General features: G+C 48.9%; 1 protein-coding gene across 1 annotated transcript in view; it reads right to left on the bottom strand.

The window, feature by feature from the left end:
- LOC147112992 (myelin and lymphocyte protein-like) overlaps positions 1-3,431 on the bottom strand; it is a 37,069-nt gene extending 33,638 nt beyond the window's left edge. Inside the window, exon 1 of the mRNA XM_085996256.1 lies at positions 3,203-3,431. Coding sequence (XP_085852382.1) covers positions 3,203-3,292 — 90 coding nt within the window. The 5' untranslated portion in view covers positions 3,293-3,431. The remainder of the gene's footprint in view (positions 1-3,202) is intronic.
- Positions 3,432-13,425: the final 9,994 nt, after the last annotated feature.

A 13,425-nucleotide genomic window follows, 5' to 3' on the forward strand; every position in this document is an offset into this window, starting at 1 on the left:
GTACACAGTGGTGTTCCCCCGGGGTCGGACTGGAGGAAGGTACACAGTGGTGTTCCCCAGGGGTCGGACTGGAGGAAGGTATTCAGTGGTGTTCCCCGGGGTCGGACTGGAGGAAGGTACACAGTGGTGTTCCCCAGGGGACAGTACTAAGACCACTGCTTTTCTTGATATATATTAATGACTTGGATGTGGGTGTACAGGGCACAATTTCAAAATTTGCAGGTGACACCAAACTTGGAAGTATAGTGAACAGTGAGGAGGATAGTGATAGACTTCAAGAGGACATAGACAGGCTGGTGGAACGAGCGGACATTTGGCAGGTGAAATTTAACGCAGAAAAGTGTGAAGTGATAAATTTTGGTAGAAAGTATGAGGAGAGGAAATATAAACTAAAGGGTACAATCGTAAAGGGGGTGCACAAACAGAGAGACATAGGGGTATAACAAATCGTTGAAGGTGGCAGGGCAGGTTGAGAAAGCAGTTAAAAAAGCATACGGGATCCTGGGCTTCATAAATAGAGGTATAGGACTGGATTTTGTCAATGGGGAGCTTTTGGAGGCGGGACTCCCACTTGTTGGGTTTTAGTCCCGCCTCCATTGACTTTTGGCCAACCGACGCTATTTTCCCTTCATTGACCTTGTTAAGCCCGCCCAGCGGGCTTAGCAGGCCAATTAAGGGAAAGCCAATTACAGGTGACGTCAGCGAGTGCCGTTTCATCTGTCGAGAGCTTTTGACAGATGAAATGTCATCGTTTGACAGCTCTGTGAAGCTGTCAAACACTGACAATCTGTCTTCTAAGTTGTGTCTTTACTCAAGACTCAATTAGAAAGCCTTCCTGATCAGAAAGGCTGCAGCTTTTGACAGTTCAGCGGCCATTCTGCTTTCTGTGCCGGTGAGCTGAGGGACTCCTGAGACCTGAAGGGAGGAAGCCTGCAGGAAGAAGTAAAGGTAAGCAAAACTTATTAAAACACTTTACACACACCTCACACACTTACCTCTGCACACATGCATCCATTACTCACCTGCACACTGGACATCTCGACCCCTCCGACCCCCGCAGACCAACGGCCCGCCTCGCTGACCCTGGCGAGGTTTGGAGCTGTCGGGAAACCCAAACTTCAGGGCTCAAAATAGGGATCAGCCAAAAAACTGCCTGTTAACTACCTGTTAGCAGGCAGTTAATTGGCATTAATCCCCTTCCTGCCTCGAGGAGGCGGGAGCCGGCGCGAGTCGGCTACCCGCCTCCTGGCAAGATGGCATGGAGGCGGGTTGGGCACCTGCCCCCAAATTCTGCCATTTTCCCGGCAGTCCCACCTGCAAACCCGCCTCCCCAGGGCTGGCAAAATCCAGCCCATAGAGTACAAAAGCGTGGAAATTATGATGAACCTGTAAAAAACACTGGTTCGGCCTTAACTGGAATATTGTGTCCAATTCTGGGCACCGCACATTAGGAAGGATGTGAAGGCCTTAGAGCGGGTGCAGAAAAGATTTACGAGAATGATGAGGGACTTCAGTTACGTGGCTAGACTGGAGAAATTGGGGTTGTTCTTCTTAGAGCAGAGAAGATTGAAAGGAGATTTGATAGAGGTGTTCAAAATCATGAGGGGTCTAGACAGAGTAGATAGAGAGAGTAACTGGTCCCATTGGTGGAAGGGTCGAGAACCAGAGGACACAGTTTTAAGGTGATTGGCAAAAGGACCAAAGGCGACGTAAGAAAAAACTTTTTTACGCAGCGAGTGGTTAAGATCTGGAATGCACTGCCTGAAAGGGTGGTGGAGGCAGATTCAATCACGGCTTTCAAAAGGGAGTTGGATAAGTGCCTGAAGGGAAGAAATTTGCAGGGCTACGGGGAAAGGGCGGGGGAGTGGGACTAGTTGAAGTGCTATTGCAGAGAGCCGGGATGGGCTCGACGGGCCAAATGGCCTCCTTCCGTGCTGTAACCATTCTATGATTCGATATGACTCTTCCCACAGAAACAAGGAAACCTGGTAACAGAAAACAGCTTCACACTTAAACATTGACTAGTTAGAGGGGAAGTAACCCTTCCCGTATGTTCTTCTCCTTTTAGTTCTCCGGTGCTGCATTTCATTTGCCCTGCAGGCGAGCATGTGACCTGCTCTCAGCCTCCTGCCAATCCTGTTGATTTGCAACTGGGACCTCCTGCTGAAACATTCCTATAGTGAAACGGAATTGTTTTTAGCAGCCGGGGCCAAAGCGTTAAACAACCTGCAGACTGGCTCAAGTAACTTTTGCAGGCTATTGCATTCTTTTAGCAAGTAGGAAAAACTTAAAAATGCCTCAATTGTTTTATTCCCAGCGGAATAATAATATTGCCACTTGCTTATCTAAATCGTTCAGTGTTTTACAAATGACTCATTTGCGATACACCTGTAAACTGTTGCTGCAAACACTAACACCAGGAAAACAGTGTTTCTCTCTCACAGGCGTGGCTCAACAAACCTAGGTTAGTTGAGAGAGTACAGTAATTACTTGTAAGCATTGATCTTCAATCATTTATGTTCAGATTTATTTATTTAATTCAGAATAAGTTGCCTTTCAATTTTAAGCCATCCTCACTTCAGAGCATTTTTCCCCCTTTTCTATCTGTTCATTCTTCTCTCTTATGTTCCTCTCCTCTCTCTATTTCCCTTGGCATGTGTGTGTCTCTCCACAATCATCTCGTCTCATTCTTCTCCGACTGTCTTTCTCCCTTTAACTCCGTTTCTCTCCTTTTACTCCCTCTATCTATATCTATGTGTCTTTCTCCCTCACTCCCTCCTCTTCACCTTTTTTCTGTTTCTCTCTCTCCCTTCTCTCTTTTTCCCTGGCTCTCACTTTCCTCCCTTTGCCTTCTCCTCTTTCTCTCCGTCGCTGCCCGTCTCCCTTTGTGCTTGATGTCTCTGCTCTGTGTGCTTTTATTCTCCCTGCCTCTTTTATCTCATTCTCTCTGCCTGCTCTGTTCTTGTCTCTCTCTCATTCTCTTTCTGTTACTTTCACCTCCTTTCTTTTCTCTCGATGCCTCTCATTTTACACTCTCTTTGACGGGTATTCTCTGCTTCACGTGCCCCAGTTTCCCATTACATGCTCTCTATGTACCTACAGGAATATCAAGGATCCTGGAAAAGACACACTGCAATCCAAAGTATAAATACAGCAATACATTTTTAACAACAACTTAATAAAATAGTGCAATGTCACTTACAAATTCCCCTATCATCAGGAGCTCTGGAAATGATGTCCACACTTTCATTCCAGATGGAATGGGACTGGTTGAAGCAGCTGGAGCTGACATGATGTTCTGGGCACAAGAAGTTGCAAAAAAAGATTGACTGGCTGGTACAAGCACAGTCACAGTTAAATGACACTCTGAACTGGTAGCCTAGTGTGTAACAGGATTATACTAGGGGCCAGTTGAAGGTGTGTCACGCAGAATTAATCATTCCTCCCCAAACTTTTCATCATTGCACCAGCACCGCCTCTCAAGTGAGACTGCAGACGAGGAGGAGGGCAAGGGGTGTGATTATACTAAATGTTTCTGAGGTGAGTATTGGCTCACCCGATTTTCCTTTTGCTTCTCTCTATGGCTCGTGAAAGATTTCTTCATTCTGTTATTCAGCTGCTAAAGATAAAAGCTGCTGAATTGAATGAACTTTAATCTTACTGAAACTTGTGGACCGTGTGTTTTGCAAGGCACCTTTCGAGTAACACAAATATAACCGCATAAAGACAACTCCATTAAATCAAAAAGTGATTCAAAACATCATTGATCCCTTTCCATCTCTCTGTAAGCGCGGTGATGCATGTTAGCAACTGGTGGCTACTGTTGCTAGTAACCCATTCCTCCCTCTGTAGCACTCGAAGACCCACTCGAACCTCTACAGCCCGTGTCGTGAAGCTGTTTAAATCACCCTTTCTATGGCACGCACACCCCCACCTCATGGCTCACTTTGGGGCAAGTTTCGTTTGTGATGTGTCAGTTCGCCTGGGTACCTTGCATTATCCTCCAGGCACTGTATCTGGAGGCTTTGCTCAGATGCTCAAAGCGTCGTCTTTGTATCAACGACTAATTATTCAGGGTTTTTCTGAGGGACAATTCCCAGCATGCTTTCACATTCATGTAACCGAGTTTAATGAAGGTGCGCGGAGCAAGTGACCTGACATGGTGCAGCATGGAGACTGAGGCCAATTCCCCTCCCCCACCCAGTGAAACATAACAGTTATGGACACTAAGAAAATAGTTGATCTCGATTTTTCCAATACATTGAGGTCAAATGTATGTAAATTATTAATGAGGTTGAGTACCATTTTCAGATGAGGGATTTTGCACAGGAAGAATGCCATTCAATTGCCAAGATTTTATCATTTAGCAACAACACTAACTTTCATTTATATAGCACCTTTAACGCAGTAAAACTTCCCATGGCACTTCAAAGAAGCATCATTAGGCAAAATTTGACACTGAGCCACATAAAGAGATATAGGGGAGAAATTGGGTTGAGCCGCAAACGGGGCGCCAAGCTCGTCTGGGCGCCAGATTTTGCGCTGCGATCGGAGCAGCAGCGATCGCCGGAAATTCAGCTTGAGCGCCCCAAGAGGGACACGGGGCGAGGCTCGAGGCGCTCCGCGTCCCTCTTAGGGCACTGAAACGGAATATCGCAGTGCAACACGCCACAGCGCCACACGCTGCGGCATGGCGCGCTGCGGTACTGCAGGCCTTCCTCCCATTCTTAAGGGGGAGGGGCCTGCACCAGCGCGATGAACGATCGCGAGTGCCGGCAAAAGAGCCCGGCACCGAGGAGAAGTGCCGAGCTCTCGGAAAACAGCCGGCAATGCCGCGGGGGGAGAACAGGAGGCCGGGGACGGAGGTGCTGGCAGGCGGCCGCCGAAAAAAACAGCCGCCCCGCACCTCCACCTTAATTTGCGCCACTGCCACCACAGGTAGGCCCCGTGAACCGGGTGCGAGTAGCGAGCGGCGCTACAGTGGTGGTCACTGCCAAATATCGCGATCGGGGCGGTAGGGGGGCGCTGCGCACACCGATGACATCATCGGTGGCGGCGCAGCGCAACAGGCTAACGCCACCATTAGCGCCCCAGCTAAATATCGCGGGAGACGTGGCCAGCGGCGCTAAAGCCACTGAGTGCCCTCTTTAGGCGCTAACTGGTGGCGCAGCCCACCGAATTTCTCCCCCATATGGTCAGGCGACTAAAAGCTTGGTCAAAGAGGTAGGTTTTAAGGAGCTGTTAACATAAAGGCGGAGAGAGAGATGGAGACGTTTAGGGAAGCAATTCCAGAGCTTAGGGCCTAGGCAGCAGAAGGCACGGCCGCCAATTATTGAGCAACTGAAATCAGAGATTTGCAAGAGGCCAGAATCAGAGGAGCGCAGAGATCTTGGAGGGTTATAGGGCTGAAGGAGGTTACAGAGCTCATTTGCGATACACCTGTAAACTGTTGCTGCAAACACTAACACCAGGAAAACAGTGTTTCTCTCTCACAGGCGTAGCTCAACAAACCTAGATTAGTTGAGAGAGTACAGTAATTATTTGTAAGCATTGATCTTCAATCATTTATGTTCAGATTTATTTATTTAATTCAGAATAAGTTGCCTTTCAATTTTAAGCCATCCTCACTTCAGAGCATTTTTTCCCCTTTTCTATCTGTTCATTCTTCTCTCTTATGTTCCTCTCCTCTCTCTATTTCCCTTGGCATGTGTGTGTCTCTCTACAATCATCTCGTCTCATTCTTCTCCGACTGTCTTTCTCCCTTTAACTCCGTTTCTCTCCTTTTACTCCCTCTATCTGTACCTATGTGTCTTTCTCCCTCTCTCACTCCCTCCTCCTCACTTTTTTTTCTCTGTTTCTCTCCCTTCTCTCTCTTTTTCCCTGGCTCTCACTTTCCACCTTCTCTTTCTCTCCGTCGCTGCCCATCTCCCTTTGTGCTAGATGTCTCTGCTCTGTGTGCTTTTATTCTCCCTGTCTCTTTTATCTCATTCTCTCTGCCTGCTCTGTTCTTGTCTCTCTCTCATTCTCTTTCTGTTACTTTCACCTCCTTTCTTTTCTCTCGATGCCTCTCCTTTTGCTCTCTCTTTGACGGGTATTCTCTGCTTCACGTGCCCCAGTTTCTCATTACATGCTCTCTGTAGTGTATGTAACCGTTCCACCTTTAAGAGAACTATTTTAAGGGTTGCACTACTTTATCTTGGCTGCTGTATACTGTAATACCGGTGGTGACCACACCGGTATATAAGTGCTGTGTAATGATTTATTGGGCAGTTCCGCCCTGACCTTCGACTAGTAAAGACCTGTTAAATTTTACTCTTGTGGTCTGTGTAGTAATTCTCAATATAACACACAGACTTAACAGTGGCGACGAGTACGATCTTACCCTGCGGCAGAGATACATCCATGGCAGTTTAACGGGCGTCGAGAGGAGGCATCCGCCCTCATCATTCTGCTGAGAAAAGACTCGGGTCTGCAGAGCAAAGGAAGAATTCTGACACGAAGCCTTCCATCAGCAACAGGCAGTGATCATCCCTTCTATCACGGTGGTGGGTAAGCCGATCAGCGACGAGCATCAAGTCGGCCACGTTGACTGTGAGTAGGGGAGAAAATTTTAAAAAAACGGAGGATATAAGGGCGGAGAACTCGACCACGGCCGGGGAAAAGAGCCGGACAGAAGTCGGGCCAGAGGCGCTGAGACTGGGGCAGCGTAAGGCACGGAAGCCGCGGTGAATGCAAACACAGCCGGTGCGAAAGACTGGGCTGCAAGCGGGCTGGGAGACGCAACAGTGTTGAGAGAGAGCTCGACCGCGACCGGTGAAAAAGGCCGGGCAGCTACCGAGGCCGCGAGGCGCAGCGACCGGGTCAGCGTAAGGCGCGGGAGAAAATTTTTAAAAAAACCACGGAGAACTCAGCCGCAGCCGGGGGAAAGGACTGGACTGCAAGAGGGGCTGGGAGGCACGATTTGAAAACCGCTGGGGGAGGGCGAACGCAGCAATACGGCAATCACCATTACAGCCAGCGGGGGAGAAAGGCAAACGCGGGAAGCTGCCACTTTCGGAGGCGGGGGAAGAAGACAAGCGTGGGAAACCGCCATTTTTTTAAAAAAAGAAAAGAAAAATTTCTTTTTGTTTCTCAAGAAGATTGCGAGGATGCCTAAGCGTGGTAACATCAACGATTTCGATTCCGATGTGGAAGATTGGGCCACGTATGTAGAACGCATCGAGATATATTGTAAGGTCAATAAGATAGCAAATTATGATAAAGCTCTAACCTTACTAAACTCAATGGGTGCGAAGACATACGGGCTATTGAAGCATCTTCTATCACCAGCTAAACCGGCGGATCAGTCTTTCACTAATATTGTTGCTGTCCTGAAGGATCATTTGAACCCCACACCGCTGATGTTAGCGGAACGATCTAAATTTTACGTGAGAACGCAACTAAAAGAGGAAAGCAACGTGGAGTACTTGGTTGAACTGCGTAGGCTAGCAAAATACTGTCAGTTTGGGGAAAATCTGACAGAGGCACTGAGAGACAAGTTCGTGTGTGGGATGTCGAAGGAAGAAACACAAAAGCGACTGCTCGAAGAGAACGATCTTACACTTGATAAGGCTGTCCTTATTGCAGCATCGCACGAAGCCGCAGCGAGAGGCACGGCGGAGATGCAGCTGAAGACAGCGGTACTCAGCGTGGATCAAATGACTTCGGGTACAACGAAATGTTATCGTTGTGGGAAGACAACACATGACCAGAACCAATGCTGGTTTAAAAACCGGGAATGTAGAAAATGTGGCAAGCTTGGTCACATAGCTAAAGTATGCCGGTCAGGAAAGAAGACCAGCAACAATAAGTCACCGCAGAAGAAGTACAGAAAGGTACATAAGGTGACTGGGAAGAGTTCAGATGAACAGAATTCGGATTCAGACTCCAACAGCAAGGAACTGGGTAGTCTGAGGATTCACAATGTGAGTAAGGAAACTGACCGACAAACCATCTGGGTCACACTACAGATTGCAAAAGTCCAAGTGAAGATGGAAGTGGACACCGGATCGGCGTTGACAGTCATGAATAAGCAAGATTACAAAAAGTTATTCAAACATATTCCCCTACGGGATACGGAGATAGTATTGCAGACATACACGGGGCATAAAGTATACCCCATCGGAAAGATAAAAGTCAAGGTGAGACACAAGGGCAAAGAACACCAAGGAATGGACATATATGTACTACCCGAGGGAGGTCCACCACTTCTGGGGCGGGAGTGGATCAGGAAAATAAAGATAGACTGGCACTCCCTAAACACAATGACGGTAGATTCCGGAAAGAAAGATGTCAAACCTGAACGATTGTCCAGAATATTGGACGAGGCTAAAGAGGTATTCCAGCAGGGACTGGGAATACTGAGAGGAATTAAGGCAAAAATCAAGATTGCAGAACATGCAAGCCCAAAATTTTTCAAAGCCAGATCGGTACCTTACGCGATACGACCTGCTGTGGAGGCAGAACTGGAAGAGCTTGAACATTCAGGGGTACTGTCTAAGGTGGACTGGAGTGAGTGGGCCACGCCCATTGTTCCCGTCATGAAGCCTTCGTCGAGTAACAAGCCAGGGGGACCGGGAAAGGTCCGCATCTGCGGAGACTTCAAGATCACAGTTAATCCGGTGCTTCACACGGTACAATACCCGCTTCCGCGGATTGAGGATATCTTTGCTTCATTGTCTGGCGGGAAACACTTCACCAAGATAGACCTGGCGCAAGCATACTTACAGATGGAAGTCGAGGAAGAGTCGCGCCAATATCTCACAATCAACACGCACAGAGGCTTGTATCGATATAATAGACTGGTTTTTGGAGTGGCTTCGGCTCCAGCAATTTGGCAGAGGGCCATGGAGCAGGTCTTACAGGGTATTCCAAGCACTCAGTGTTACTTGGACGATATCCTGATTACGGGAGAGGACGAGGAGGAACACCTCACAAATTTGAAACTGGTGCTCACCAGGTTGAAGGAATATGGCCTTCGAGCTAACCGCCAGAAATGTGAGTTCTTCCAGAAACGGATCTCGTACTGTGGTCATGTCATTGACCAAGAGGGCCTGCACAAGTCACCTGAAAAGATCGAAGCTGTCGTGAAGGCCCCCGCTCCGGAAAATGTATCACAGTTGAGGTCGTTTCTGGGGTTGATTAACTATTACCATAAGTTTCTGCCAAATCTATCCACGGTGCTGCACCCGCTGAATGCTCTGTTGCGGAAAGAAGTACCATGGAAGTGGAGCGAGGACTGTAAGAAGGCCTTTCGCAAAAGCAAGGCATTGATCACCTCTGAGGAAGTGTTGGCTCACTTCAATCCAACGCTACCTCTTCGTCTAGCTTGTGATGCTTCCCCTTATGGTATTGGAGCAGTACTCTCACACAAGTTGCCAAATGGCTCGGAAAGGCCAGTCGCATTTGCATCCCGATCATTGACCTCCGCTGAGCGCAATTATGCTCAGATAGATAGGGAGGCTCTCAGCCTTGTGTGGGGAGTAAAGAAATTCAATCATTACCTGCAGGGCAAGAAGTTTACATTGCTGACAGACCACCAGCCGTTGGTATCCATATTCAACCCTAACAAGGCCGTTTCCACTATGACAGCGCAAAGGCTACAGAGGTGGTCCGTGTTACTAGGGGCACACCAATATGACATCGAATACAAAAGGTCCAAACAGCATGGAAATGCTGATGGGTTATCGCGCCTACCGTTGCCAGTGGTAGAAGAGGCGACTACAGTGGACCCAGTGGAGATGTTCCACTCAACCATACTGGAATGTCTACCAGTAACAAATTCTATGATCGAAAAGGAAACAAGAAATGACCCGACTCTCTCACGAGTCTACGATTTAACGGTGGAGGGATGGCCAGCACATGGCGAACCAATGTTGCCAGCATTTTCGCAAAGAAGAGAACAGCTGTTAGTGTGCCGAGGAACCTTGATGTGTGGATCTAGAGTGGTGATTCCACCCAAACTCCAGGATAAAGTGCTAAAGGAGCTTCACGAGGGGCATCTGGGTGGAGTGAAAATGAAGAACCTAGCCAGAGCGTTTGTGTGGTGGCCAGGTATTGATGGAGACATTGAAGAAATAACCAAGAGCTGTCTAGGATGCCAGAAGGTCCAAAACGCCCCACCACAAGCTCCTCTGCATCCATGGGAGTGGCCCTCATCTCCATGGCAAAGGGTACATATCGACTTTGCTGGTCCATTTATGGACTCAATGTTTTTAATCGCGGTGGATGCACACTCCAAGTGGCCGGAGGTAATAAAGATGTCCTCCACCACCACGGAAAAAACCATCACAGTATTAAGGACCATATTTGCCAGGAATGGGCTGCCGGAACAGATCTGTTCTGATAATGGACCGCAATTTGTGTCCGAAGAATTCAGGAAGTTCTTAAAAAGCAATGGGGTTAAGCACTACACGTCCGCCCCATACCATCCCGCCACCAATGGATTAGCTGAAAGGTTTGTCCAGACCTTCAAGAAGGCCATAAAGGCCATGGGTAATGAAGACATAAATCTACAACATAAGGTAGATAACTTCTTGTTGGCGTACAGGAATGCAACACATGCGGTCACAAACCAAACTCCCGCCATGATGTTTTTCAATAGAAGACTAAGATGCCGGCTGGATTTGATTAAGCCAAACGTCAGAAGGGACGTAGAGAACCGGCAATTTCAAGGCATGAATGAAAGGCCAACTAGAACCTTCCAGATAGGTCAACAAGTTTTGGCCCGGGACTACCGTACCGAGAAATGGCAGCCTGGAACTATTGGAAAAAGGCTAGGACCGCTGATGTATACCGTGGACATTGGTGAAAGCATAATAAGGTGCCATGTTGACCAGATCATAGAGTCATCCACAAAGGGCCAACCTACTGCACAACTCTATACGCCTAATGTTGAAGCAGAGATACCCAGAGCACCTACCTCCGATCCGGTAATACTGGAATCAGATGAACCTGACATTGTCCTTCAAGCAGAATCGACCTTGCCAGAAGAACCTACTACACCACCGAAAACTACTACACCACCGAGGCGTTATCCGGACAGAGTCAGGAAGCCTCCAGAGAGACTGAATCTGTGAACTGTTTTACATAAAGTTGTATATATGTTATGATGTTATATTAATGGGAATATATATATACTGTTAACCTAAAAAGGGAGGATTGTAGTGTATGTAACGTTCCACCTTTAAGAGAACTATTTTAAGGGTTGCACTACTTTATCTTGGCTACTGTATACTGTAATACCGGTGGTGACCACACCAGTATATAAGTGCTGTGTAAGGATTTATTGGGCAGATTCGCCCTGACCTTCGAATAGTAAAGTCCTGTTAAAGTTACTCTTGTAGTCTGTGTATTAATTCGCCATATAACACACAGACTTTACAGGAAGGGGTTTCATTGGTCTAAAATAAAGATTTCTCTTTATTCAGAGAGTGTCCATGTTTGTTGCTGTAAGTGTTTGTTGCCTTCGCCGGCTGAGGGCTTGCGGAGTGGCTGCGTTCATGTTCCTTCATGGCCACAAGGCATTCCCTGACAGGGGGCTTAGAAGTGACGCTCAATAAGTCGCCGACGGACGGCCCTTGGACCTTCTCGCTCCCTCCTGGGATGGTACTCCTCCTCCTCGTGCTCCTCCTCCTCATGCTCCTCCTGCTCCTCCTCCTGAGGTGGTGGTCCAACGTGAGGTGGCAGTGCCTGAGTCCTGCGGAGAGCCAGGTTGTGCAGCATGCAGCAAACAACGACGAATTGGGACACTCGGTCCGGGGAATACTGCAGAGATCCGCCGGAATGATCCAGGCAGCGGAACCGCTGCTTGAGGACGCCAATTGTTTGCTCGATTATGTTCCTGCTCGCTTGATGACTCTCGTTGTATGCCTCTTCAGCAGGGGTCCTGGGCGCGCGGAGCGGGGTCATGAGCCAGGTACACAAAGGATAGCCTTTGTCCCCGAGAAGCCATCCTCTTGGGGGAGGCTGTGCCTCGAACATGTCACGCACAGTTGTCTGCCGCAGGATAAAGGCATCGTGGCTGCTGCCTGGAAAGCGGGCATTGACAGCTAGGATGCGCTGCTTGTGGTCACACACCAGCTGCACATTGAGGGAATGGTAGCCCTTCCGGTTGCGGTAATCCTCGGCATGCTCCACAGGTGCCCGCAAAGCCACATGCGTACAGTCAATGGCGCCCTGCACCAAGGGGAAGGCCGCGAATCTTGCAAATCCCAGTGCATGCTGATGCTGCCTCTCCAGGGCCATGGGGAAGGAGATGAATTGGCGTCTCCTTCTGAAAAGGGCATCGGTCACCTGGCAGATGCAGCAATGCACGGCGAACTGGGATATGTTAGCAATGTCCCCAGCAGCGGATTGGAAGGAGCCGGTGGCATAGAAGTTCAAGGCCACCGTCACCTTCGCCTCCACCGACAGAGACGTCCTGCTCCTGAGCTTTGGACGCAGATCTCTGTGAAGCAGATGGCAGATCTCTCCAACCACCTCCTTTCGGAATCTCAGCCTTTTTACACATCGCGCGCCACTCATGTTGAGGTAGGTGCGCTGCTGGCGGTATGCCCTGACTGGGTAAGGCGTATGTTGCCGACGCCTGTTGCCCCCTCTGCGTCTAGCCAGGGCTGCCCCTCTCACACCGCGTCTGCGAGCCCTACGGACATGACGCTGAAACTCAGCGTTGGCACCCCATGCAGCCCCCATAATATGCTGCCAAACAGTCAAATATACAAGAGGCCACTTGCAACGCTCTGGCCTGAAGCCAAAAATACCTGAGCTAGTGTTGGCCCAAACCAGAAAGCTGTCTTCATTGGTCTCTCTCCAGAAATCCGTTGCACAAGAGTGTTTGCTGCAAAATGCCTGCCCTTTATAGTGCAGGGTAAGTGCCCTTTAATTTACGCTCCCCGGGTCCCGCGTCGGCTCTGTTGCGTTCCACTAAACAAGCGTGCGGGCCGCCGGCCGCACAATGGGGCGGTTCCACTGAAGTTCTGGATCGGGGCGCGCAAAGGGCGTTGCACGAGGATATGACGTCATTTTCTGCGCGCGCAGGTGAGCGCGCGCTAAACTTTGCGCCAGCGCTAAATGTCTATTAATTTGGGGCGAGGCGCAGATCGCGCTGCGCCCGGACGCTACATGCATAGCGCCCGAAATTCACTTCTCTTAAGGCGCTAACTGCTGGCGCAACCAACTGAATTTCTAGGCCAATGTTCTTAATCGCGGTTGATGCACACTCCAAGTGGCCGGAGGTAATAAAGATGTCCTCCACCACCACGGAAAAAACCATCACAGTATTAAGGACCATATTTGCCAGGATTGGGCTGCCGGAACAGATCTGTTCTGATAATGGACTGCAATTTGTGTCCGAAGAATTCAGGAAGTTCTTAAAAAACAATGGGG

The sequence above is a fragment of the Somniosus microcephalus genome, chromosome 9 (assembly GCF_052327205.1).
Source record: "Somniosus microcephalus isolate GS21.2 chromosome 9, FLI_Smic_1.0, whole genome shotgun sequence".
NCBI classification, from domain to species: Eukaryota; Metazoa; Chordata; class Chondrichthyes; order Squaliformes; family Somniosidae; genus Somniosus; species Somniosus microcephalus.